General features: G+C 52.8%; 1 protein-coding gene across 1 annotated transcript in view; it reads right to left on the bottom strand.

The window, feature by feature from the left end:
• The window catches only part of NID1 (nidogen 1), a 70936-nt gene that overhangs the window by 12489 nt on the left and 30528 nt on the right, over positions 1-27919 (bottom strand). Inside the window, exons 7-13 of the mRNA XM_028531307.2 lie at positions 26813-27013; positions 24100-24345; positions 22422-22565; positions 19609-19734; positions 14372-14521; positions 12998-13120; positions 145-366 (exon numbers count right to left, since the gene is read on the bottom strand). Coding sequence (XP_028387108.1) covers positions 145-366; positions 12998-13120; positions 14372-14521; positions 19609-19734; positions 22422-22565; positions 24100-24345; positions 26813-27013 — 1212 coding nt within the window. The remainder of the gene's footprint in view (positions 1-144; positions 367-12997; positions 13121-14371; positions 14522-19608; positions 19735-22421; positions 22566-24099; positions 24346-26812; positions 27014-27919) is intronic.

Here is a 27919-nt window from a genome sequence, read left to right as displayed (position 1 = left end):
AGCTCTCAGGACCGAGGGCGGCAGAAAGCGACAACTGTGTCCCCGGCAGGACCCCCCCACCCCGAGACGCTCACAGGCACTGGAAACGCTGGTCTGCAGGCCTGTCTGCGGCCCAGGCCCAAGCACACGCTGGCCCCAACTTACAGGGGGGCCTCATCCTGGTCCTGGTGCCCTCCAGTTCTCGGCCGTCGCGGTCCACACACCAGCAGTAGCCGGTGCTGCCGTGGCACTGGGTGGGCACGTAGTTCCCGTACTCGTCACACTCGGGCACAAACAGCCCCAAGGGCAGGGGGTGCTGTGGGCCCGTCACACCAGCTGTCTCCAGGATGTGCTCACGCTCCAGCTGGCAGCGGGTTTTCTCCACTTCTGTCAAGAGAAGCACGGGGGGGTGTCAGCTGGGCCATCACCGGGGGCCATGGCCTCGGCTGCACGGGTCTCCGCACCTGACTGGGTCAGCACTCCAGTGCCCTTTACCAGCTTTTTAAAATTCAAAACATCTTTCTATTTAACAGACTGAACAGTCAAAAAAGACTACATTTGCATTTGCTTTTCTCTCCTAGGCAATTTTTCTTTTCAAGGTTGAGGCAAAATCAACATCACTCGAAACAAAGCATTTTAAGTGATCAATCCAGTGGCATTTCGGAATCACAGTGCTGTGCGGCCACCCCCCATCCAGTGCCGGCACATTTGCCCGCAAAGGAAACCCACGCCCCCACTAGGCATGGCCACCCCGCCCCCACAACCACCAGTCTGCTCCGTGGCTACCCCGAACACGTCACGTAAACGGAATCCCACGACACGTGAGCTTCTGTGCCGGGCTGTCTGCACTCGGCAGCAAGTGTGTGACTCAGGCTGCAGCCTCGTTATCAGCGCACACTTCCTTCCTTCGGCGGCTGAATAGCGTGCGGAGCAGCCCGTTCTGTGCGCCCTCCCCTGCACGACTGGAAGGGTAGCACTGACATTTGGTTTAAATTTTTTTAAAAATTGTTTTTTCTTACATTTGACTTTTTAAAAAAATTCAAACTTCTGGACTACCTACATTGAGTCACAAAGATTTAAGGACCGAAGGCAGAAGGGCCACTCACCAACGTGCGTGTCTCTTTAATGACACACTCACGTTTGGCACAAAACACGGCCTCCTAACTGCGCCGCAACTCACATCCCAGAGCCGGAAATACTTCTGGATCTGTGGGGAGCTGCTGATAACAAGCTGCAGCTGAGAATAAACAACTCCCAGACCCTACGTGGCGCTGTGGCTGGTTCCACACAACCAGAGTCCGACCAGCGCAGGGCCAGGCCAGCGGTGCCCCCCACCTGTCCTGCACGGCCCCGCCCAGACACCCGCGTGAACCGCACTGCCCACACCCCCCAAAGGGGACGCTGTCAGCTGTCTCCCTTCCAGGCCTTTCCGTGGGCTGCTCACTGTGTGACACCCCCACCCCTTCCCACCCAGTTAACCCTTTAAACCAACTTGGCGTTCCCTCCCTTCCTCCAGGCCCCCCAGGCTCTGTCACTGCAGCCTGTCCCAGTGACAAGTCCTGCCTGGCCTCCCTGGGCCCACTCCAGGATCCGAGGCAGCGAGTGACTGCCTCTCCGTGACCCAGGGATGACCGCAGCCCGCCCCCCGGGAGCTCACAGTCTGGAGCGAGGGAACGGGGAACACAGTGGCGGTCCCGCCGGAGTATTGACAGAGGGGCCCGGGATAGAGCAGACACAAGGAGAGGCTGAGATCCTCTCCCAGCATGGAGCACCAAGGTGCACCCACACGCTGTTGGCGACCTTCAAGGGGAGATGCGGCTACAGACCTGGGGCAGGGCTCCACCAACTCTTCCGCTGTGTGGGTCATGGTCCCTTTTATGACTACTCAACTCTGTGGTTACTGCATGAGAGCAACGAAGTTTAGTACGTAAACATAGGAGTGTTTCAATAAAACCTTATAAACATGGGCACTAGGCTAGATTTGGCCTGTGGGGGCTGTGGTTGTCAGCCTCTGCTCTAGGGTACCACTTGTGCCTGGGGGAACTTTATCTAAACATGCTAATTTATATATCAATGTAGCATATAGTATATATACAGGATATATTGTAGTCATAGAATATTGACATATATATATTTCAAGCATTCTTTCTCTGAGAAATGTTTGTGATTCCCAGTTCCAGCACTCCTGCTCTAATCTCCAGCACATCAATGGTGCAGGTGAAGCCGTGACCCCTTCAGCGGCAGGACGGCGGCGGGAGCAGTAACTAACCTCCCAGCAACACTCTGAGCAGCGAGGACAACGCAATGAGACCACGCTCGCGGAGGGAGCGTTCAGTCCCCACCCACGTCCACCATGACGCACTTGCGCAAGGCTGAGCATTCAGTCCCCGCCCACGTCCACCGAGAGCACCTGCGAGAGGCTGAGCATTCAGTCCCCGCCCACGTTCACCGTGACGCACCCGAGTGTAGCTGAGCCTTCATCCCGCACTCACATTGGTGCTCTGTGCACATGTTGCCAATAAATGTTTAAAGTACTTTTTGGCCACGTTGCCAGTTCTCCGTCCGCTGGCTGGACGTGGCTGCCCCTCGACAGCGGCAGTGAGCCGCAGTTCAATCCATCAAGGGAACACTGTGTATGCTTTTGTCTCAAAGGCTAATTAAAAAAAAAAAAACATATTTGATGTAACAAGAGCCAAACAAAGCCAGAAACAAGCCATCTGGTTAAGGATAAAAGTGTTAAGCTGTGTTCACTCTGAAACATAGGGTGCTTACTTCAATATCGTACATAAAACAGGGTTTTAGAGTTTTCTTATAAGCTGTCTCCATTCACACGTTTCACCTAATTCTCACTACAATCCCATGCATCAGGCAGCCATGCTTTTTACACCCTGTGAGAAGGGGCCAACAGCGCAGTGAGTGGCAGCTCAGGCTGGAACCAGGGTCTCTGGGTCCCTGGCCCGGCGCCCCCGCTCTCTGCACCCACGACGGCTCACGCACACTAGACACACTGTCAGGGTAATAGTCACAGGCTGGCATAACACACTTGCCAAAATTATTTGTGGCCCACAAACCCACTTCCCTCCCATCCACGTGTGTCCACGGTGCTGCCTTTCCAACGAGCAAACGGCCTGCTCTGTGTGCACTGCCCCAAACCTTTAAGGGAGCGGGGCTGACAGTTTCTTGTTAGCATGGTGTTTGGCCGACATTCAAAACCTCTAGTGAGCTAGAATTCACAGTGGAATGAAAAACCTCAGTAGTGACTCAGGACATGGAAATTCATGTGTTAGGGACAGCTGGGACATCCTTGGTTTTCCTGGGACGGTTCTCAGCCTGGCCAGCAGCTCTAGCGGGAGCCTCAGGCCCCATGGGGAGTTTAAGGGGAGGGGGGGGGCAGGGGGAGGGGGAGGGGGCGGGAGGGGATGTGACAATAAGGATGCATTTCCTGGCCTTGTTTCCAGTTGATGAAATGATGATTCAGGCTGGGATCTTTTTACTCCCCTAGTTTGATCTGCTCAGGGAGAAGCATTCAAGACCTGATACTTATCTGGGAACAGCAAGAGGTCTAGGGTGACTTTTCTTGAGGTTGGGGACAAAGAGAAGGAGAGGAAAATGAAATAGAGGAAGAAGTCCAGAAAAACCCACCTTTTCAATCTCTCGATTTGTACCCCATTCGCTTGCCTGATTCAATGTCCTCACCCGTGCTATTTTAAATAAATAGGGCTCGCAGCATCTGATCTCCTTACTGCTGGGTGGAGGAACTCGGGGAGGGGGCGGTGGTTCAGTTCCTCGTGCACAGTCCGCACCACCCTCCCCTGCCAGGTGCCACCGCGCCTGGTGGCCTCTGCACGCACCCTCCGAGGAGCTCCTGTGGCCTGAGAACCACGCCTGCGCTCTGCTGGGGTTCAGACTTCCTGGCCCGTGGCCTCGTCTCATCAGCTGCCAGACGGACAGTGATTCGTCCAAGATCACCAAGTTTCCCAGAATGGGGATTTACCAGGGAAGGAGGCAGTGTCAGTCTGATGTGGTCTTTACCCTTACGTTCCCAGGGGTTTACTAAGAAGGCTGCCAGACGATGAGGACGAAGATGCCTCTCCCTATGAGATGTCTTCCAGCCCCGCGCCCACACGCATCCCCAGTCCCGACAGGTGGGAGAGGAGAGACAAGGCCCCGAGTGGGGAGGGAACCAGCAACCAGGATGGGGCCAGAGGTCTGCAGATGCACAAAGCCGGGACACTGCAGGCAGAGGAAACGCACCTGCAGCCTGTGCGCAGTCTCACCGCACGGAACTGGCTCCTGGGTCCCCCCGCTGTGCCGACATCTCCCAACATCCTGCCAGCGCAGGGTGTCAAACTACCGTATTCGTGATATTTCCTAAACCAGGAGCGCTGTGGCCCCCTGCATCCTGATTCTGTGTTACAAGCACTTACTGAGACTGCTGGGAGCAGGGGCCCTGCGAGCAGCAAGGGTCAGAGCTGGTAGGAGGCCTAGGGTGCCCAGGACCCCGTCAGGGTGGCACTGTGAGTGGCTGGCCGGCCCGGACAGACTGCAGTGGGTGCAGAGGAGGACGCCTATGCCCTGTGGTCAAGGGCTGGCCTGACGCAAGGGCAACAAACCTGCTTGTTCCTAGCGTGCGCGGCACGAGGCTGGGCCCAGCAGCCGGGGTGAAGGGCTCACCGACTGAGGCTGCGGGTTTGCAGGCTGAGTTCCGGGTGTCGGGGAGGGTGGCCAACAAAGCCCCCTGGGTCCAGGTCAGAGGCCTTGGAGGAAAGACGGGATGGAGGAGCTGCAAGGCTCAGCCGTGACGCCACCGAACAGACACGAGGGCCCGGGACAGCTGGGAGGCCCAGAGTCATCAGCAGGGTAACCCGGCCTGGCTTTCAGGCCCGACCTCCCCCCACTGCCTAACCTTAGCCTCTCCTTCTCATTATTCCACCCCATCTCCCATTCAAATCCTACCCATCCTGCAAAGCCATGCACACCCTCCCCAGCTCTCCGGGGTCTCCAGTCCCTGGCTACACTTACAGATTCCCTAGGAGTTACAAATGCCAGCCCCCGCCCCCGCCCCTGTTTCCTGCCCACTGATAGTGTGAACTCCTCCATCACATGGACCTTACTGTCCACAGGCTGAACTCACTGCTGAGTGCATGACAGATACTTAAGAACATTCACACCTGGTCCTGGCTGTGCTCCAATTAGCTGGGGGCCTTGGGCAAGTTAGGTCTCTCTAAACCTGTGTCCACTGACTAAACTAGTTGTCCCCCAGGGACACACAGGCCAGCGATGGGTGCCCTGGGCACCAAATGGGGAGGGTGTTTCAGGAGGGAAGGCGGGATCAACTGCACCAGGTGCTACTGGAAAAGGTGGGGTCTGAGATCTGAGAGGTAGGTGTCACCGGGGACTGTGCAGGAGCAGGTCCAGAGTGGAGGTGGGGGTGGGGGCGCAGCCGGGTGGCAGCAGTTCAAGAGCAACAGGGACTCTGGGAAGAAGGTAACCATCCCATTTTAGAATCTAATTACGCACAGAGTGACTAGACAGCAAACCTCCAAATCTGTGGGAAACATTTATAACAAAGGAAGGTGACAAAGAGTCCTATGAACCCCAGGCACAAGCAGGGGAGGCCACAGCAGCAGCCACAGGGGGCAGTGCCTATGAGGACAAAGTGGAGGGAAGCAACAGGCCTCTAAGAGTTCTGGGAAATGGTGAGAGCCATTAAGAGACCCAACCCGTTAAGAGCTCTCAGAAAGCAAAGCGGAATGTAGCTCCTGAAGCTCAGAGGGCTCTCCTACCCTCCTGGGACTATTTGCAAAGCCTCAAGGGGCTGGACACCCAGCCTCCAGGAATTCTCAACACCGACCTGGCCGGCAGGGCCCCCCAGTGGAAGAAAGTGCTGGGAAGGGAAGCTTGATCCGGCATGCTGAACACAGCAGGGACAGGGAAGGAGACAGCCAGATGCAGGGGAGGGAGGGGACAGAGCCGGGACATCTCGAAAGCTGAAGTATTTTTAAGAACTTTGCCAAGAGAACAAAAGAGGAAGCTCTGCCAGTTGGGGAAGGTATTTGAAACAAGCTTCTTTCCGATAGTTCAAGAACACGAAGCTTCGCACAAAAACAAGCCACAGTAAAGCATGGAGGTCAAATCCAATCCAAAGTGACAATAAGCAAAAAGACCATAAAGAGACCGAAAGCGACAAACTTCTATTATTTCAAAATAAGCAAGAACAGTAAGACAACGCGGTGAGACGTGCAAGAACAAAATGAATCAGAACTTGATAAACTCAGGAATGAGGCAACAGAATTCAGGAAAGAGGTAGAAATAAAAGAAAAAAAATCGTGTCAGAAGTGAAGACCAAACCAGAAGCAACATAAAGTGAGCAAACACAAGGCATTCTGCTTTGAGAGGAACGGAGGGTGGAGATGAGGGAAATGCCTGGAGCCGGAAAGAAAAGTGACAGAATGAATCTGAGAAGGGGACCGAGACTGGAGACAGGCCCAGGAGGTTCGACATGCAAAACGGGAGCCCCCGAAGAAGTACACCAAAGGGAGGAGAGAACTGATAGGGGACTCAAGAGCTGGAAAATTTTAGTTTAAGGTAAAAAGTTGTAAGTCTAGCAAGTAATGTGTATAGTTAAGCTTTTGTTTCAGAAACTACAGATAAGGCCCATCCTGGCTCCTGGGAAAAGCAGCCGACCTCCTGGGGCACTGGCTAGAGATTATGGCCTGGGGACAAGTTGGAGGCATCCAGGCCTTTTGTGTGACCGCCCCCCCCCGCCCCCCCCCCACCCTTGGGAACAGCTAACTGCGGAGAACAGGAATGCTGCAGCTTCGATCACCTAATCCTCCCTGAATTTCAAAGCCCTCACCGCACCTTGCTTGTCCTCCCCCACCCCCTTATACAAGGTCTGGCCAGGAAAGAGAAGAGAAGATGGTTTGCTAGGATATGAACCCTCCATCTTCTCGGGTCCCGGCCATCTAAATAATGCGCCCATTCAAGATTCAATCGCTGTCATTGCTTATTGGATTTGGTAGTGACAGGCAGCCTGAACGCCAGTATCTTTTCCGGTTACAGAACAAACACTGAAACTGTTAATTCAAGAAAAAAAAATCCTGATATTAAAAACTAAAGACCTGAAATGACAAATTGAAAAAGCACACAGTGTAACTACCGATACAGACTCAGACCGACCAACACCAAACCATATTCTAGTAAAACCACTGACCTTCTGAAGGGAACGAAAGAAGGCAAAGAAAAAGTCCTTTGGGCATCTAGGTTACAAAGGGGGAAATTACCTTTGGTGATCATTTGCATTTGCAACTGGCATGCTTTATGTCAGAAGGAATCTGAGACAGTCCAGGAAAGAAAGTGAACCAAGCAATAATAGTGTTGGCAGGAGCCCTTTCAAGGAATCGACCAGAGAGGAAGCTTCTGACAACCACGAAACCAGAGAGAGACACTGACTTAAGGCCCGGTAACAAGCAATACAGTTCCTCCTTGAACTAAGACCAAAGCGGGGTAGAAAGGGAGAGAATGTATACAATGGTTACAGGCTCGGGCAATAGGGGTGCAACCATAAAAATAAGGTGAGGGGGTGCGGAGAGCAGATGCAAAAAGCTTTTAATTGTTCTCAGAAATTGTACTGGTGGTGGTAGTGTTGGTAGCATTATCCTCAGGCTGTTAGGTGAGTGTGTGGGATAAAGCCAGTAAGGAATTGTGGTCTAGTCTAATCTCATCACCCACTGCACCGTGAGAACCGGGATTCTCACTCAAGAAAAAACAGCTACAGATACAATCCAGAAGCGGTTAAGAAAAATCCCGTAGTTGTGAATTTGAACTGGAGATACCAACATGAACTCATAAGGTGTTCCTAGCTCTGTCTGAGCACCCCTAGTACTGAGATCGCTGTCCTGCAATACCGTTTTCCATCAAAAGAAGCCAAGGCTTCGTGGAGAAGGGCTGGCTCCGGTTCTGAGGCAGGAAATACACATGAGCCCAAACACACCTGGGCCCACTAGAGAGCAAGCAAGCTATCAGAGGCTCCTAGGATCGTGTCAAAAGGACCAGGGGCAAAGCAGGGAAGGGTTTTCAGGAACTACTATAAAGGACACATGGACAAAACCAAAGGGGGGGCCCTGGCTGGTGTGGCTCAGTGGATTGAGCATGGGGTGCGAACCAAATTGCCAGTTCAATTCCCAGTCAGGGCACATGCCTGGGTTGTGATCCAGGTCCCCAGTATGGAGCACATGAGAGGCAACCACACATCGATATTTCTCTCCTTCTCTAAAAATGAATAAATACAATCTTAAAAAAAAACCCCAAAGAGGAGGATGGAAGTGAGGGAAGGAGGTGGGTTTGGCTGGGGTGGGGGAGTAAGGGGGTAAACTCAGACAACTGTAGTTGAACAACAATAAAATAATTAAAAAGAAAAAAAGACCTGAGGAAAAAAAATGGACCGGGGCCGACTGGAAGAGGTTCCATGGGCCAAAGATGGGAGGGACTCTGAACTACCAGGAGTACAATAATGACAGCCAATTGAGGCCCCTGAGTTTATAATGGCATTAAAAAAACTGAAAATGTGTCAGCCACTTCAGGAATCAATCTGTTGTCCCAACAACTAGCAAACAAGGTTAAGACCCAGGCATCTGTCCTGCTTTTCATAAAATGTGCCCCCGCGCAACGAAAGGGTGTGTGAGGGGCAGCATTTTCTAAGTACTCCAATTAACAAATGACAAAAAGAGTCAACAGAATGCGACCGTCACGTTTTCCGCCACCCAGTAGAAATGAAAGGACCTGAGCGATGCAGACCAATTTCAACCTGTAAACAAGAACCGACAGATCCAGAATCTCACTGTTTGCCACTCTCTAGAAATGAATGGACCTGGACCATCATCACAAATGGCTCCTAACGTCAGAAAGCGTGAGGCGAGCAGACGTTACATGCTTCGGATGTGAGGTAACACACCACCTACAGTCCTGCCGAAAGGGCTGAACCTGCGTCTGATCCAGCCTCTGGACCCGGCTGTGAGTGTGCGGCCGTCAGAGCGGACGGGCCATGCGACAAGCAGCAAAATCCAGCCTGTGGGGAAGTGCATGGCTCAAGGTCGTGGGTTCTTCAATACACGAAATGCAAGGAAAAGGAAGGCTGGAAGAGGGAACTACAGACAGGGAAAGGAGGAACACTAAATCTCTAGGGTCCAGGAATGCACACTATGATAAACTACAAAGAAATGCCAGGAAGTGATTATTGTAAAAGTTGAGGTGGCAGCTACTTTCGGGGAGACGGAGGCTCTGACCGGGACAAAGCACCTGAGGGGCTGCTGGGGCTGCTGGTCAAGTCCTACTTCTTGCCCAGAGTGCTAGCTACAAGGGTCAACTTAGAATAACTCCTTGAGCTATACTTTGCTCTGTATGACTTTCGGTATCTAAGTTTCATTTTATAGTGAAATGGTAGGAAAAAAAGGGAATGTAAGAAGAAGAAGTGGGTGCAGTAACTCCAGACGACCCTTCTGAGCCCCGTGAGAGGAGGGGTGGGGTTGGGGAGTCTGGTCTTTCAGATGAGCAACATCCCAGCTTCTCTGCAGGCCGAATGGAATCACGCAGCAGAGCCAACAGCTGGGACGACGGCTTCACCTCGGACAGCTGTCTGGCACGTTAAATGAAGGTTCCCCGGAAATTTATGATTTGTAATTTTATTTAATTTATAAATGCGTTTTGACTTTATAGTTATAAAACAAGTGGGTCCTTCAATTTCCCCATAATAAAAATAATCTAAGACAACACAGGAAGCCTTAAGAATGGTTTTCTTTTAAAAGCGTCTTACTCAATTTTGAGAAAATTTCTGTTAAGAAATTTCTATATACCTGGCTGGCGTAGCTCAGTGGATTGAGTGCGGGCTGCAAACCAAAGTGGTGCAGGCCACGCCCCCCAGCAACCACACATCGATGTTTCTCTCTCTCTTTCTCCCTCCCTTCCCCTTCTAAAAATAAATAAATAAAATCTTAAAAAAAAGAAAAAAGAAATTTCTATATAAAGCATTCAAGAAATCTTTTTGTAAAGCTAAGAAATGACTCAGGCCTCACGTTCCTTATTTATAAAACAAAGGAGATGAATTACAGAAGTTCTAGAGCCCCTTCCAGCTCTAGCTGGGAAATTCAGATTCTCTAACCCCGGGTTTGTTTGAAATGAAGTGCAAACGGAGACACAAACAACAACACTTCGTGTTTTCTCTCCTAAGTGTCCCTCCTCCCTACTTGCTGGACCCTCACTGCCCCTCTCTGTGCGGGGCGTGGTGTGCGTCGAAGTGGCGACGCCGTGCACTGGTGCGTGTGGGCTGGAGCCAGCCATGGAGAACAGATCCAATCCCACAGGAGTGGTGTCTGCCCTTCAGTACCAGGCTTCCCACATCCAGCCCAGGACTTCTCACTCTCCTCTCTGGCCGTCTCGTAGCTCCCCACATTCCCCAACCCTCGTGGTGACACTCCCCAGACACCGTCCAGGCGAGGCCGGTGCTGTACAGTCCCCCGATCTCCACCTCCTGGTGGTGTTCTCATGCTTATGCAGTCCCTTCTCCCACTGTTACATGTTTGGCCTGTGACTAACAGCATCAGCAGAAGCGACAGCACTGCCATGCCAAGATTAGGTTACAAAAGACTTTGGCTCCCCTCTTGGGTCCTCTCTCTCTCACCACTTGCTTTGCAGGGAGCAGGCTGCCAGGTCTCGAAGACACACAGGCAGCCCTGTGGAGAGGCCCCGTGCTGTGAGCCACTGAGGTCCTCGGTCCCCAGTCCACGAGGAGCCGAGGTTGCCATCAGCCTGTGGACCCACTAGCCCCAGATGGACCTCAGGGACGACCACAGCTCTGGCTTCTGTCTGACAACAGCCTCGTGAGAGACCCCAAACAAGACCCCCACCTGAGCCCCTCCTAGGTTTCTAACTCTCAGAAACTATGGGATAACACATGTTTATTGTCTGAAGCTAACTTTGGGGATAATTGGTCACACAGCAAAAGATAACTAATATGGTGGCTTTCAAACCTTCCGATCATGATCCACAGAAATACAATTCATTGAGCAATTCAGTTCGTACATACACACATGGCCAGGTGGTAAACGTTTTAGGCTTTGCCAGCCTTCACAAACTCTGCCACAACCACTGGACTCTGCCCTGTGGAATGAAAGCAGCCACACAGTACACATATGCTAATGAGCACAGCCGTGGTCCAATAAAACTGCAGTTACAAAAACGGGAGGTGGGTGGGACTTGACCCATGAGTGGTAGTTGGCTGATCACTATTCTAAGCAGAAGAAAACAATTTAGACCAGCAACATGTACTATTATACATCAAAATTCTAAATTTTACCCTGATAGTTTTCTCCTTTTGGATGGGCAGCTATCCTGAAAACTGATCACAGCCACCCAATCCTGCTGAGAGTGTGGATAAACACTGCCAGTAGGAGTGCAAACGGGTGTATTCGTTTTTCCTTCAACAACTCCAGATAGCTGTGAGCACCCCCACCGGCAACATACTCCACCGGACACTGGGGACATACAGATAAAATGTACACGTACCCTGTCCTCGGGGCACCGACAGGCTAGCAAAGGGGACAGACATTGCTTTAGTGATTGCTTTAAAAAGTGGTGAAATGGAATTTTCCACTGACCTCTTACTGAAACATTTATAGTGGCACAAACACATCTGGCCAAGAACAGCAGCAGTAATTAAAAGTAATTACTAACACGACAGGCTAACTCCAGTCTAGGGTGTCCAACACATGGTTCATCTCATGACAGAGCCCATGTGCTCAGAGGACAGCACCCAGCTGGGGTCCATCCATCCCACAGGCCCGGGTGGGGGATCTGGATCTGGGCCTTCCTACCTGTGAAACCTCCACTGTGCCTTTACCTTGGAAGTCTGAGTGTAAATGGAGATAGTATTAGCACCTGCTTTAAAAAGATCGTGATAAACAGTGCATGAAACTGTATGGAAAGCACTGAGCACACAGCAGGTTCTGCACAAGTGGCGGTCAACTGCACTCATCTAGCAGCATGTGTTGAGCGCCTCCCAAATCCCTGGCCCTGGCCCAGGCAGTCACCATCCTCCTGACCCAACGAGATTCCACTTGACCCTCAGGTCCGCAGGCAACCTTAGAGGCTGCACGGCCCCGGTATAATCAGTAACATGAGCACTTCTGGGGAGGCCCAGCTGCGTCTCCCTGCCCACTGGTGAGCCTTCACCCCGGCCCTCGCCCAGCCCAGCTCTCTCCCCAGGACTCCAGGAACCTGTGATGGTCAGTGTTACGTCCACATCTGACTGGGCCACAGAGAGCCCAGATACATGGTCGGGCATTACTTGGGGTGTTTCTGTGAGGTTGTCTTGGATGAGAGTAATCGTTAACTCCAAGAAATGAGTGAAGCAGATTGCCCTCCCTTGTGGGGTGAGCATCATCCGACCAGTAGAAAGCTAGAACAGAACAAAAAGCTGGGCCTTCTCCCAGTAAGAAGGATTCTTCCCTCCTGACAACCTGAGGTCAACGGGGTCACGGGCTGTTTCCTGCTTCAGGCTCAGACGAGAGCCCTGGCTTTTCCGGGTCTCAAGCCTGCCAGCCTCCACCCGGGAATGGCCCCATCAGCTCTGCCCAGCCCCCAGCTGGCTGGAGGTAGACCTGGGGACTTTCTAGCCTCCACAAACATGTGGGCCAGTTTCTTATAATAAACCTCTTCAATATGAATATATATATTTATACACATGTATTGCATCTGTTTCTCTGGAGAAGCCGGGCTGCTCCAGACCAGGTCACCAGGACACCAGGCCCCAAGCTGCCAGTACAGCCATGGTCCGTTTTGGTCCATGTCTGGCACCCATTGGTTAAGCAGTATGCACCTGCACGCCCGTTCACTGGGCCATGAGCTGCTCCCCGCCTCCACAGCCCTCAGGACTCCCGTGGAGCCCACACTGCCCCACCTCACCTCCCCCACCCCAGGGCCACACCCTCAGCACTCAGGTCCGAGGGCCTTAAGGCCTTACCTCCAGGCACGCAGCGGAAGCCGTCTCCCTGGTAACCAGGTTTGCACTGGCACGAGAAGGAGCCTGGAGTATTGTAGCAGAAGGCATCGGGGTGGCATCGGCTAGGCTGGCACTCATCCACGTCTGCAAGACAGCCCCCAGGCCCGGGACAATGAGATTTCTTCAGCAGTTCCCAGTTTACACAGTCATTTAAGCCACTTGCTCAACCCTAGGGGACCCTGTTTCTGATCCAGGAACAGCGATTCAGAATTTACTCAACGTTAATTATCAAAACACCAAGTCCCCGGTTTCTGTCCTGTGCATTAACTAGTGTGTTTCACATGAATGACAATGCTTTCATGAAAACTCAAGCTTGCAAACAGAAAAGAGGGAGGATTCTTTTGTATCACAAGGTGATTCTTGTCATCATAAATGAGAGCTTCAAAAATGTCTGAGTGTGTACACAGATTAATAACTGCTTGACAGGGAGACCTCGGAGACTAGAGAAAGCACATGTGCTCAGTGACGACGAGACGGTCTCTCGGAAATTACCATCTATCCTAGAAAAGCTTGGACTGCTCAGAAATACTCTGTGGTATAAAATAACCTTGCAAAACGAGGGACTAGGGCACTGTGTTGACAGCCACCCACCTAGAGCCACCTGCAGAGCGCTCCAACAGCTAGTGGGGACAGCTCCCAGGTCTGTGAGGACTCTGTGGAGTCATTTATACACCATCCCGACTCTGCGCCCACTCACTCAATAAGAAGACCACACCCCTCCTGGAGAGACGATCACAGCAGGCCAGGGGTATGACCACACACATCTCATTAAATAAATGGCCAGACTGCAAGCTCCAAGAATGTAAGGATGGTTTTTTTGTTTTGTTTTGTTTTGTTTTTCATAAAAGACAGCCAATCAGCCCTGGCTGGCATAGCTCAGTGGATTGAGCGCGGGCTGTGAACCAAAGTGTCACAGGTTCGATTCCCAGTCAGGGCACATGCCTGGGTTGCAGGCCATGGCCCCCAGCAACCGCACATTGATGTTTCTCTCTGTGTCTCTTTTTCTCCCTCCCTTCCCTCTCTAAAAATAATAATAATAAAAAAGACAGGCAATCTCCTCAGTTCCTAGCAGACAGCAGGTGTCTAATTGTTGCCTGAACAAGCAGGTCACAAGGACCAAATAGTAGGAGGAGGCCAGTGTCTTCCCCAACGAGAACAGCCCCCAAAAGAAAACACATAGTTCAGACCAGTAGAGAGACAAAAATGCAGCTCCTTTACCAACAGAGTTGGGCCAATAGTTCTTTCACGCTTGGGCGTCAGGAATTAGCACATAGTAGTTGCCACATAGGGCATTTCCCAGGTTATGCAGAGAGGAGAACCAGGGTCACCACGTACCTTGGCAGGCCCGGCCATCCCCAGAGAAGCCTGGCAGACAGGAGCAGGTGTAGGAGGAGCCTCCGGTGTAAATGCACTGGGCCCGCTGGGGTATGTCACAGTCGTGCAGGCCCGTGGTGCAGTGGTTGATGGGGCGCTGGTCCACGATAGCTTCGAACACAAGGCACACAGTGTTGGCAGGGAGGCCCCTGCTACGTCCCCGGGCCCCTCCCGGGTCCTCTGAGCCAGGGGTTTAGTCCAGGCACCCCCTGGACCCCAGACCTGCGGACATCTCTCAGGCTTCACTCCCTGCTCCCCCTGGGCTGGAACTCCCGGCTCTCCTGCCTCCTCCCCCCTGACGCCGCCCTAGTCTGTCCTGGCACACCAACTCCAGAGCCCTCCACAAGGCCTGGCTTTCATGCTCACTCTCACCCCAGGGCTCTGCCTCAGGCCACTCTCCCCACAAGGTCTCACGCCCAACCCCCCTCCTCTGGGCATAGAGGAGGAGCGTTGTGGGTGCACACAGTTGCTAGGGCAGCTTGGGGGGGGAGGGTTTGGAGCTAAGGCCCCGAGATTTCCGCACGGTGCTCCGCTGTGGCTCACTGGGCAGGCGGGACCGTCACTGTGAATGCTGAAGCCGAGGACAGCCATTTCCCACCGGGGAGGAGAAACGCACCTCCAGGGCAGTGGGAAAGCCTGGGCCTCTGGGGGAGGCAGCCCTGGGTCTCTAGCAGGGGTGCACGTGCCTGCCATGTGGCCTTGCGTGAACCCCAAACTCTCGGAGCCTCCATTCTCCCCACTGGAACAGGAGCTACTTGCAGCAGGCTGAGCACAGGGGGCCCAGCAAATGGGACTCCTGTCATCTCAGGGTCCTGATGGGAGGACTCACGGAATGAGGGCTCAGGAAGTGGGTGGGGGACACGGAAGTACGCCAACAACTCCATCGGTGCTCTGGCCTCGAGAGAGAAACCAAGGGCTGAGGGCGAGGGGTGATTTCCAGTGGCTGGTTCTCCCACGGCACCATTTAGCTGCTGGTCTTAAAGCTCTTAGGCCCAGGACAGAGTCCCATGCCTCACCATGTCAGAATGGAACCTTTCCTTCCCTCCCAGGAAGCCTCAGTGTCTGCACAATCCCGAGGCAGTGGGTCTTCCCATGATTAATCCTGTTTATCTTGCCTCCAGTGCTTCGAGGCAGAGGCTGTAAGCGCTGCCCGGGGACAGGTCAACAAGGGGACATTCTTCATAGGTCTGTGAGCTCAGCAAGTATTGGCAGGTGGAGGCCCAGCCCCGGCACCCAGCAGCTCAGACTCCCGAGCCCAGGATGCCAAATGAACTCCCGTGAGACCGGCACCATCACGTTGCAACTCAGGGGCCAAAAGGCTGCCAATTGTAAATTGCTACCAGTGGTCCCAGCTCCTGTCTGGCAAACAGGAACCCAGGAAGCTACCAATCCGAGGACACACTCCTGTTTCTGGAACCCTGCTCTCTCCTCTCCCCTCCCGTCATTCCGAATGCTCTTCCTTTCTCCAGGTGCCCCGCCCCCCACTCCTTCAGCTCACAAAGGGGGAACAGGAGCACTCTCAAAGAACTGGGACCCAGAAAGGTGGGAGAGGTCTATTCAGACAGAAAACCGCCAGCAGACGGGCCTCCCTGCACTTTCGCTTCTCCTTCTCTTCCAGCCAGTGCGTGCCCTTTACAGCCCATAAGCAATCGCTCTGTTTGCTCAGAGCCTCCCCGTGTCCTGCCCTCAGACCGAGGAGGCCCTCCTGCAGACGCTGGAGGTAGGTAGGGGGTCCCCTGCACAGCCACCCTCTTCTGGGCGGGTTTCCGCAATCCTCGAGTCATTTACAGAAAAGGGTAGTTTATGACTTAATTTTTTGAAATCGTGTTTTCCTTTCTGGAAGACCACTTTTAACGCCAATGGAATTTTCTTCTTCAACGGGCTTTAAAAGTCAACTCCACAGTTTACTTCCACCTTTTTCATTTTTAAAATAAATGGGGCATTTTCCAGCTACTGTTTCCCATCAATGACAAGGAAAGTCTTTCTTTAGGCCCTTGGGGGCCCAGGGAGCTCCCCCCACCCCGTCCTCATGCAAACGGACTTTCTGGGTGGCCTTACTGATTACGTTCACTCGAAGAGGAGCATTTTAAAATGGGGACAGCCACTGCCCATCACGACAAGAGAGAAGGCGCCGCCCCGGCCACCCAAAGGAGACCTGATACAGTGGAGGGGTCACGGGTGCACCCGGCGACCTGTCCTCAAGCTCCTGACCCTACAGGGAGACAATTCCCTACAACTCTGACCCCAGCCCTTCACCCAGTGGGACTCTGCAGGGGAGGACGCTGTGGGGAGGAGGGAAAAGTTTTGGAAAGGAGAGAAATTTGGGCTCAAATTAGGAATTAAAAATTACAATTACACTGTAAAGTGGGGTTTCGCTTTTTTATGACTGTACCTGACGGGGAAGGAGCAGAGTGGGTGGCTGGCTCTGAGATGCGGCCACCCACCTGACAGGGGTCCCGAGACACCCACAGGCCCGTGGGCCGGGAAACAAGGGAACGAGGGAGAAGGAAGGAGAGATGCTGGGGAAAGGAGTCACATATCAGAAGTGGGCACTCTCACATGGCCTGTAGTTACTGTGAAGAGGGTCACAAAAATGAACGCTTCAGAGTAACCTTCCCCACAGTACGACAGGGAGGGAGGGAGGGAGAGCAGGAATGCTGGGTGAGGCGCAGCTCAGCCTGGCCCCGTCCCACCTGACGGTGTGCAGGTGTGTGCGTTGCCCACGTTGAGAAGACGCCCGGTGAGGGCGCAGTAGGACCTCGCATTTCCCTGCACTCCCTGCGCCAGGCCACGAGTCACAGAGCTGAGTCTGCACAGAGCGGCGCTGTCACAGAAAGCTGACTGCCGGGTGAGCTGAGGCCTGTCTGTTCCATGAACACACTTTGTATGTTCCAGTTAGTTGTAAAACAAGTTTTCACCCACCCGGTGGAGGAGAGAAAGCCATAGGCGCACAGAAAAGTAGTGCTTCAAGTAGCACTGGGCAAGTAGCGTTGGGCAAGTAGGGACGTCACAAAGTGGCCCTCCTATGACGGACTCCAACAAGCAGGCAATGACCTTGGGCAGCCCCAGCCCTCACAGCTGGCAGGGCACAGTGCCAGCTTCTTACACGGCCCAGATCTTCCTCATCAATCCCTGCTCTGACCCAGGGAGAAAACTTCCTGGGCCCACCCTCCAGCCAGGAGACTGACTTAAGAAGGATTCCAGGAGAGGGCACTGACTACTAAGTTACCCAGCGAGCAGCCCTGTTTGGCGGCCCTGGGGCCGAGTTGGTTGGACCCAGGGAGCCATGTCCCTGCACAGTGTGTCTCAAAGGAGCAACCAAAGGGGGGAGGGCCCAGGGGAGGGCCCAGGGGACGGAGCAGCACAGGGTCTGAAGGCAGAGGGAGGACTGGGAGGCATCCCAGTGCCAGGTCTTGGTGGAACTTCATGATCCTCGGGTGGTTTTCACACTTGTTTCTGAGCCATGGGATCCATTACTCAAACAAAATCTTGCTCAGAAGTGGACACATACAAAAGTAGAAGCATGGAGGTTGGGGCCAGAGGCCAGGAGTCTGCCCACAGCCTCCTTGTAGCCTCACTGGCAGCTCCTAAGGCAGCTCCAAGGGCACAGGGGATGCACAGAACCCATGATCCAGTCCAGTCACCTCATTTTACAGGTGAGGGAGGCCCTGAGGCTCAGAGGCCCAGAGAGGTCAAGTATCTTCCTCAAAACCCTGTGCCTATGAATAGACATTTGTACCGCCCCCTGCCCCTCCAGTGAGCGTGGACATCAGGAATGGCTGGATCCAGAAACTCAGGACATCATGCACTTCACTATCCAAGGGGTAAAGGATCCACTACCCAAGTTTGAGCCAAAATGTAATATAAATGCTGCTACCAAGAAAAGCAAACCTTTGAATCTCCACTTCAAAAAGCAGAGAGGGGCCCTGGCCTGGTGGTTCAGTTGCTTGAAGCATCATCCCATACACCAAAAGCTCGTGGGTTCTATTCCCAGTCAGGGCACATACATAAGTTTCGGGTTCAACCAATCAATGTTTCTCTGTCACAGTGATGTTCCCCCCTCCCCTCCTCCCCTACCTTCCTCTCTCTCTAAAATCAATAAACATAGCCTCAGTTGAAGATTAAAAAAAAAAACAGCAGAGAGGGAAATAAGGCCAAATACACAGAAATTGTTGTTCTCTATTTTTTTAAAAAGAGAGATGTAAGATTAGCAGAGCTGAAATCTCAACTCTGTGCAAAGGGGACTGGCCTCTTTCAATTCACAGATGTTTGGGTCACACTCCAAGTATGAGAACTGCCTGTTCCCTGCAGCCCTCAAGACACCACCTCGCCCCGTGACCTCGGCAGCCCCGTCCCCGCTTCAAGGCGGAACAAACGGAAAGCACACCAGGGTTGAGCAAACAGCGGAGAAGGGCGAGGAGAGGGTCGCTGAGGCCGTAAAAGAGAAATCTGTTTCAAATTGGGAAGAAATGCTGAGTTCAGATGGCCCATCCAGCACACTGCCCTCCAGACTGGAAATATCCAAGAATCTTTGAACTTAAACATCTTGGAACCCACAGTTCAAAGTGCAGCAGTAGGAAAAAGCAGGAAAAGTCAAACAATCTGGTTCTTTGTGGATGGCGCATCATCATCATCCTCACCAAATCATCATCAACCTAAAGCATCCTTGGCCTAATTCATTGTCTCAACTCATGTACTTCGAAAAGGCTAAAAAGTGATGGTACCACTGTGGTTTGCAAAACTGAAACCCAGCAGCAGGACAGCCCCAAACGGACTTGTAGATGTCACCCAGGAAGAGGACAGCCCAAGACAGGAGAGGACCTGAGGGCCTGCAAGGTGGTTCCTCCATGTGAATCCCAAGGCCAGGGAGCTAAGGGAAAACAAGTCTAATTGTTTTCACAGCTGTTAGAAGAACAATGAGGAGAGTCAAAAACAGCGTCGTAAGAATGGAACGTAACACAGAGCTCACGACAGGTGAGGTGATGGTGCTGCCAGCGTGAGCAGTAACAGGGCCCGTTCCTTGCGCATGTGACCCCCCAGGGAGTTGTGGGACAGGGGACACAGTCGGATTTGACTTTGGAAACTGGCCTCCAGCTGCAGAGCCCAGCACTGCCACCCGCAGTGACTGACACCGTTCCACAGGCACCGACACACACCCCACAAAGAAAGGGTCAGAGATGCTGCCCTCCAGAGCTTACCCACACAGGTCCCCTCTTCCGAGAACCGGTAGCCCTGCACGCACTCGCAGCGGAAGGTCCCCGGGTGGTTATTGCAGACGGCGTGGCTCCCGCATGCCGAGGGCTGTTCTGAGCACTCATCGATGTCTACAGCAAATTTTTGAAAAAAGAAGACTTGTTTCAGCCTCTTCACATCACTACACATAATACAATAGAAATCACTTTTGCCTGAGGGTGCACCTAAACCTAGGCAAAAGCCCACACCAAATGGGGCTCAGCTTTTTGAAAATACACTGCGGTGCATGTTCCTGTGAAATGATTCAGACACGAGATCTCAGGCAAGGTGCTGGCCCCAGGCACAACCAGGAGGTTACAGAACAGAGTTCCTCCTGGGGCAGCTGCATCCACCAGTGGAAGCAGGGTGGAGGTGGGGCTCACGGAGTGTGGACTCCACAGCTCATCCCCAGCTGCTGAGCCACCTGCAGGGGCGACAAAGCCCGTTCCGGCTCCCCTGCACCACAGCTCCCTGGGCACTCCGACACAGGTGTCCAGGCGCAGTGTGCAGACAGCAGGGCCCAGGGCTGCGGCTGTGACGCCACCACCAAAGGACAGACAGGAAAACATCACCCTGGGAACGTTTCCAAGCTCCATTCACTCCGGGAAGCCTTATGGACAGGGAATTTGTGTGTTCTGAAAAAGAGGGCCCTCGACCCTCACAGCCCACCTGGAGAACCACTGGCAGACCTGGTGCGGGACCTGTGGGGGACACAACCTCCATCTCCATGCAGGTACACACAGAGGACCCCAACTGGCGACACTGGGCAACGTCCCCACCCATGTCTTGTGGTCCTTGCAGTTTGGAAACTCTCCCTGGAGTCTAATTTAAATCCCCCTTCTCTGAGTTGAGGCCAGGACTCTACTTCTTCCTCCAGTGAAGTGGTGAGTCGGTGGTAACTGTCCCTGAGGACACATCACAGTCCGCCTGACGGCTATGGTTACCACTCGGTGTCTGGTGAAGCGCTTCTCTGGGAAGAGTCTTCTCTCTCACACAAATCACTCCCTAACCCAACAGGGAAATCCTGGATTCTTCTCATAATTAATTACTACTCCCTTTTGGACTATTTTTTTTTCAGAGTAGCTACTTTTCACATGTTTTCAATGACTCCCAAGTTTCTCCAATTTGTCCCTCCCAAAGGCCAGGCCTCTGAGAGCAGTGTCATCACCTGTTTGTTAAATGCCTGCACACACTCGAGTAACCACCCCCTCACAGATTACCCAAAACTATCCTTACAGACGCCCAGGTGAGAAACACATGGAGGCCACTCTGCCAAGCAGCAGAGCTCTGTGGTTCCGCTGGAAATCTCCCCCAGGTCCCGTAGAGACGCGCCCACCAGCCCCGCAGACGTCACCTGCCATCTTATCAGTGCTGTGCACACCGGATCTCACGGGCTCTCACTCACTCTCCCCTAAGGCCCTCTCCCGGCCAAAATAATACATGAAGTGATCTGCTTTATGCAATTTCCGATCAACAGCCCAGTGTCTCAGCGCATTAACACTTGGAGGCATGTTCCAGTGACCCAGAACAAAGCCTGGGAGTAAACCCGCATTCCGCCGTGCTAATCTGCCAGAACCAGGACGAACCGCAGGACAAAGGCAAGTGCACACAAGGCCACCTGTGCTGTCGGGCGAGGGTAACAGAGGGTTTTCTGTGACGGTGGCAGATCACATCCAGCACAGCCGGTCCTGCCTTGCGGAGCCAAGCACTCCATTGAGTCAGGAGTCATCCAGGTGCCCCTTGGTGGCAGGTTATAATTTAACAGCAAACATGCAAACATCAGGCTGTCCATGTGAAAATATGTGAGGTTAAACTCTAAGTTCAACAGGAAGACAGCGTAACTGGGGTCACAGACTTGAGTTCCACTGCTGTCGGAGGCTCACTTGAGCCAGCCTCGATTTTCCCATCTATAAAAAGAGGGATGGATTTCCCACACAGTAGGATGGCCACCATCAAAAAAAACACCAGAAAACAAGTGTTGGCGAGGATGCGGAGAAACTGAAGCACCCCAAGTGCCCACTGACAGATGAATGGATTTAAAACACATAGCATATCCTTACATCATAGTATCACCCAGCCTTAAAGGGAACGAAACTCGGACACACGCTCCAGCATAGACGAACCTTGACAAAGTTATGCCGAGGGAAGTAAGCATGTTCCAAAAGGACAGTCACTAGGTGACCCCACAAATATGAGGTCCCTAGAATAGGCAAACTCACAGCAAGTACGATGGTAGTTGCCAGGGGCTGGGGCAGGGGAATGGAAGGTGGTTTGATGGGAAGAGAGTTTCAGTTTTGCGAACAAACAGAGGTCTAGAGAGGGCTGGTGGTGATGGCTGCACAGCAAGGTGTACAATGCCGCTGCACTGCACACTTAAAAATGGTTACCTGGTAAATTTTCCATGATGTGTATTTTAGCACAACTAAAATAATTTTTAAGAGACAAAAGTGACTATCTCATGACAGTGGCCGAGTTCAATGAGACGCTGTCTGTGAAGCAACTCACACCAGCGTGCCTGAGGACGTTCTGCTCTGGGAGCTGCAAACAGTGCTGACTTGAGCTTCCTTCGCGCCTGCGTGGAGTGTGCCTTGCAATCAATGCTGCTCTGCTGCTGACAGTCGGTGCACTGGGCCGGCCCCAGCATTCCCGAGGTGGCACGCCATCAGTGCTCATCTCAGGAGCCGGGTCCCCTCCCAGAGCACTGGGTCCCGGGGTGTGGCCTCTCCCGCATGCCCGTGTTCCCCAACCCCCCACCCCCACATCAGAAGCGAGGCTGTACCGTAGCAGGTGCGCCCGTCTCCTCGGAAGCCGATGGAGCACTCGCAGGTGAACTGGTTCCCGGGGCCGGGTCGACAGGCGGCATTGGTGTCACACCCGTGGGTGCCGATGTAGCAAGGGTTCTGCAGGGCGTCGGGGGAGCCTTCTGTGAGGACAGAGACAGCAGTAACCTCAGATGCGCCCGCAGGTTCTGCCTCCACCGAGGGAGGGGCGGGGCCCAGGCTCCCAGGCCAGCCACCCAGGCACTTCCGCTGTGGCATCTTCCCAGCCAGTATCTCCGCCTCGCAACTAGGGATAAGGCGATTTTGCCGTAAAAAAAGACAAAATCACAATACAAAAAAAGAGGGACATTGAGGACATCTCGAATTAAAAAGACCTCTTGGGAAACAGAAACTACGTGACTACCGCTGAGCGTGCGCAGGGTCGGACCCCACCGGTCTCTGGATGCAACCTAAGCGCTTACCGGCTCCGGGGCCGGGCCTCCCTCCTGCTCCCCAGACCCTTGTTTCCAAACAAGAAACCGGCAACGTCGGGGACAAGAAACTGTGGCATCTGGAAGAAGTGCTAACTGTTTTAAGATGGCCCCTATTTAATTTCTCTCTCCCTCGGAAAGACTCTTGGAGGAAGGGAATGCACAGAGGTGGCCTTTCGCTGACTCCAAAGCCATTTGGGGGCTCACGGGGGCCCCGAGTGGGTGCTGCAGGCCAGACAGCAGTTTACCTTTTTCCAACAATGGTGCTGCATGACCAATGAGGTGTACAGTGACAATGTTTGCAGGAATGTCGACTTCAGGCCAATTAGGTGTGCAGTGACAAAATCTGCAGCAAAAATGCCGGGCGGGAGACCAGCCCTCTCAGGGCTGCAAACCGCATCCCTCGACCCACGCCTGCTTTGTGCATCGAGCTTCCCCGGAAGCCGCTATACCCGGTTGCTTGCCTTCGGTCTCTGGCTGCTTCTGTGCTGACTGCCACAGACACTGGGTGGTTGTTGGCACAGCCTAAAATAGTCACAATCTGGCCATTTAGCCAAAAAAAAAAGCGCCAACCCCTGATGTCTAAAGCTGCAGTTGTCACTTCCGCTCCATGGGGCTAGACAAGGACAAACTGGATCAGCTGGAGAAGTGGCCTGGGGGCAGTGACAGATCCGAAGTGACCGAGAAGGAAAAAGGCCCTGAACGCCTGGACCCCCAATGTGCAGAACCCCTAGGGCATGAATACCAGGACACTCGTCACAGGAGCTCCCCAGACGCCAGCTCCTTCTGCGCGGCCAGAAGCACCCACGATGTGCTGGCAGAGGGCAGCGTGCCTGGCGTTTATCAGGTTTTATTTAGATTTCCTCAGGCCCTGAGCACACATTCCTTTCGGGGTTGGGTATCCGAGTGTTTTAAAAGCCCTGCCAAAGCCAGCTGCGGCCTTGACGGCCGGCTCTGTAAGATAACTCACAGGCGACCACCCTTCCCTCCACCCCAAACAGAATCACGAGGAGGGCCTAAGTTAGCCGAACACAGGTGGGCAGGCTTTCTAACAATCACATATTACAAGACATTTTTTTTTTCTGTTGGGAGACATTCTTGCACCGTTTTCTTCTCCCTGAGAGTGAGAGACAAAGAACAGCACGTCCCAGAGCACAGAGACAGGTGTGCAGGCCCAGGACGCCCCGGCCAAGCGGCCCTCTCTCACCCCGCACAGGCCCGATGGAGTTGCTCAGGGCGTAGCGCAGGATCCTCTCCTCCTGGTTGTACAGGACGAACACGCTGTCCACCGAGAGCTGCTGGGTGCTGGGTGGGGCCGGCCTGGCGCTGTCATGGCTGCACTCCTGGAAGGTGATGGTCTGGCGCCACTGGTAAGTGTAGACGTTGGCAGGGGCAGCCCCATCCTGTGCGGGCTCCGTCACGGTGTACTCGCGGGCGGAGGAGGACGTGATCACTGGGGGCGGGAGGGGCACGGGCAGGGGGACAGAGAAGAGAGCATGAGGAGGTGAGAGGCTCTGTCCGGGGCTTCACAGCCACCAGCAGCGTCCCTGCCACAAAGCTTCAGGAAGAGACAGCAGGAGGAGCCGGTAAATACGATTTATTCCTAGATGGAGACTCCCTGGGCAATCTAAGTTTTCCATACGACTCTTGGTTTATTTGCATCTATGACATGTATTGCTTTTTCCCATTAAGTGCCTCTCCGTAAGCTCCTAAGCTGCCCAGAACCGATCTGAAGATTCAGGGCTCCTGGAAAGAGGCAGACCTGAGGTCACACCTCGCACCATCGCTCACGACCTGTGTGATTGCAGACCAGTCACGAACTTCTTCAGCCTCGGTTTCCTCTGCAGCACAGGCTGGGGTGCGGATGAGATGATGTACGTGAAGTTTCTGGCAATGGGCTAATACAGTTAAGATCAACTACCACTGATGCAGCAGCCACCACGCGGCTAACACGGTGTGCTAACTGCTTGATAGAAGTGACCTCACTTAGGATTCAATAAACAGTGGTTGCTATGTATAATCCTAGATTAAGGAATTCGCTGGTAGTTTAAAAATAAGACATTAAGTGGATTTCAGTAGCCCATTCCTGACAAATTACTAAGTGCTGGGCGCAAACCTCAAAGGAGAAGAGGGACAGTCTTTCCCATTCAGAAGAGAGCCGGCTTTTCACCCCTTCCATGAAACTCTCAACTTCCTATTTTTTTTGAAAAAAGTATAAAAGAATCTTTGTATTTCTGTGCTCTGCTATAGTTCAAAATAAAGCCAGAGGATAAATAAAAGATTAGTGTAAGCTGCCTCCCGTCCGGCTCCCACATGCTGGGCTGCCAAAAACACCCTCTGCTTGCAGGCGGCCGCAGGCTGGGGTCCCGTGGCTCACCCCACCTGCCTTGCTCACCGCACCTGCCCGTCACCCACCTGGGCCCCGGAGCGACCACCGGGCCATGGAGTCCCGGTAACTGGTGCAACCTTTCTAGATGGCAATTTAATAAGAGCCTGGAAAAAGTTCTCAGTGTTGGACTCAGCACTGCTGTTTCTAGGAATTGAGTCTTAGAAAAGAATCAGAAATTCGTTCAAGATTTATGATAAAGATGGTTATTTCAAGCCCTGGCTGGCGTAGCTCAGTGGCTTGAGTGAGGGCTTCGAACCAAAGTGTCGCAGGTTCGATTCCCAGCCAGGGTACATGCCTGGGTTGTAGGCCACAGCCCCCAGCAACTGCACATTGATGTTTCTCTCTCTCTCTTTCTCCCTCCCTTCCCTCTCTAAAAATAAATAAATAAAATCTTTAAAAAAAGAATGCTATCTAAAAAAAGAATACTAAATCTTTAAAAAAAAGATGGTTATTTCAATTCATTATGAGAGGGGGAAAATGGAAATAACCAATTTTTAGAAAATAGAATGGTTTAAATTAACGGCCATACAACTGCATCATATATAAACTCATGAAAAAGTGTTTTCAAAGCCTACTTAATAAAACCATAAAATATTCATGATTTGACATTAACTGGGAGAGGGAAGATATGATAATGTGGTGTGATTGCAATTCCACTAAATAAAGACTGTGTACCGGATTGTATATCATACAGCAGCATGACGTCAATGTTGAGTCTCCTGATTCTGATCGCTGTACTGCCGCCATGTAAAGGCACGCTCTTGTTTTTAGGAAAACAAATGAAGTACTTGGGGATAAAAGATCACGCTGTCTCGGGGGAGGGGAGGGGAGTGGGGGGACCAAACCAGAAAGAAAAAGGACTCACAGACACGGACAGCAGCGTGGTGGCTGCGGGGTGGAGGGCAGTGGAGGTGGAAGAGGGTGTAAGGGGATACATGGTGATGGGAAAAACACAATTAAGAAAGAATCACGATGTCTACAACTTACTCTCAGAACACATACATACGGATGTAAGACAGAGACTGATAAATGTGGCAACATGTTCACAACTGGTAAAGCAAGCGGGGAACGTGGTGTGTGGAAATTGTACTATTTTCAGCTTTTCTGTAAATTTGATCTGTGAAAATAAGTTAACTACATATAGATGTATAGCATAATGAAGTAATGTTACTATATTTTGAAGTTATATAACATGTTGAGATATTTACGTTGGGATGTTATATGTGTTGGGATATATATATGTGTGTGTGTGTGTATATATATGTATATATATATATTAGGGAAAAGGCTGAAAGGAAATACACTTAAATTTGCTAAGAATTACATCCTGGTTTTGCGACTCTAAGTTACGCTTATCTTCTGTTTGTGCTGAATTCTCTGGCGTGAGTATGCACTGTGTCTGCAGTTAGGGGACAGGTGACAGGTGGCTGTATCGCCCTGGGTTTCCCTCTCTGCAGCCCAGGGGCTGCAGCAGCTCCGGCTGTCACAGTGGCAGCCGGGGGCCCATGGGGGCGCCAGGCCGTGCCCTCACCATTGTGGGAGTAGTGGTAGAGCTCCGTGTAGGGCTCGATGTGCACCGAGGAGCCGACTGCGATCTCCGGCACACGGCCCTCCAGCTCCGTGTCGATGGTCAGGTGTCCATGCTCGTCGATACCGCTGAACCGCTGCTTGATGACCAGCTTGCCCGGGTGCCCCACGAAGGTCACCTCAGCCTGGCGGGTGAACTCGCCCCCTGGAAAGCAAAGTCAGCCTGTCACCTTGCCATCAGGGAAGCCACCCTTGTGCCCACCTCCGGCTCCCAGTGCTGATCACCGAGGTGATGGGACCACACCTCCTTTGCAGGTGCTTCAGTTTGGTTGGTGGAAATGGGGCTGGTGACACCTGAGGACAGAGCAGGGGCATCCATGTGGCCTAAGTCACACTCAGAGAGAGGCTGCTTCCCAGCCACATACCAGCATCCGAGAAGGGACGGCACAAGGGTTGTACAGAAAAAAGCAGGAGCCCAGGCGGGGCTGGACGCCCAGCTGTACTGGGTGCTGGCTGGGTGCACGGAAGCCACCAAGCCTGCAGTTCCTGGTGATAACGAGGGACACAGTCCATCTTGTGGAAACGAGAGGAGATGAAGTATGCTGTGCCCATAGCGCTCTGCTGGGTGTCAAGTGCTCCAGCAGGTCAGTGGAGTCCTGGTCGGCAGTACAGAACCACCCAGGAGCGCACAGCACGGTGCAGGCTCAGAGCCCCCTGGGTCTGTGCAGGGCAGCAGCCCAGACAGGCCAGGAGAGCGCTTCCCCTCCTCCCACTCCTCCCTCTCCCACACGTGCCCACTCCCACTGCGGTGGGGCATGGCCAGCTCGCCACAGCCCAGGGTGAAATCGGCTGGTAACCCTTGAGCTAAGAATGGTCCTTACATTTGTAAAAACTTTTTAAGTCAAAAGAATGTCTCATGACATGTGAAAATTACATCCATTTAAATTTTGGTACCCACTGATAGAGTTTTACTGGACCACAGTCACGCCTATTCCTTCGCATCTTACCCTTGGCCGCTTTCTCTGGACAATGACCGAGCGGAGTAGCTGCAGCAGAGACCGCACGGCCTGAAGGGCTTGGCCAAGGGTAACATATTTACTATCAGGCCCTC

The sequence above is a fragment of the Phyllostomus discolor genome, chromosome 15 (assembly GCF_004126475.2).
Source record: "Phyllostomus discolor isolate MPI-MPIP mPhyDis1 chromosome 15, mPhyDis1.pri.v3, whole genome shotgun sequence".
Classification (NCBI taxonomy): domain Eukaryota; kingdom Metazoa; phylum Chordata; class Mammalia; order Chiroptera; family Phyllostomidae; genus Phyllostomus; species Phyllostomus discolor.
This window is presented reverse-complemented; position numbering and strand designations above follow the sequence as displayed.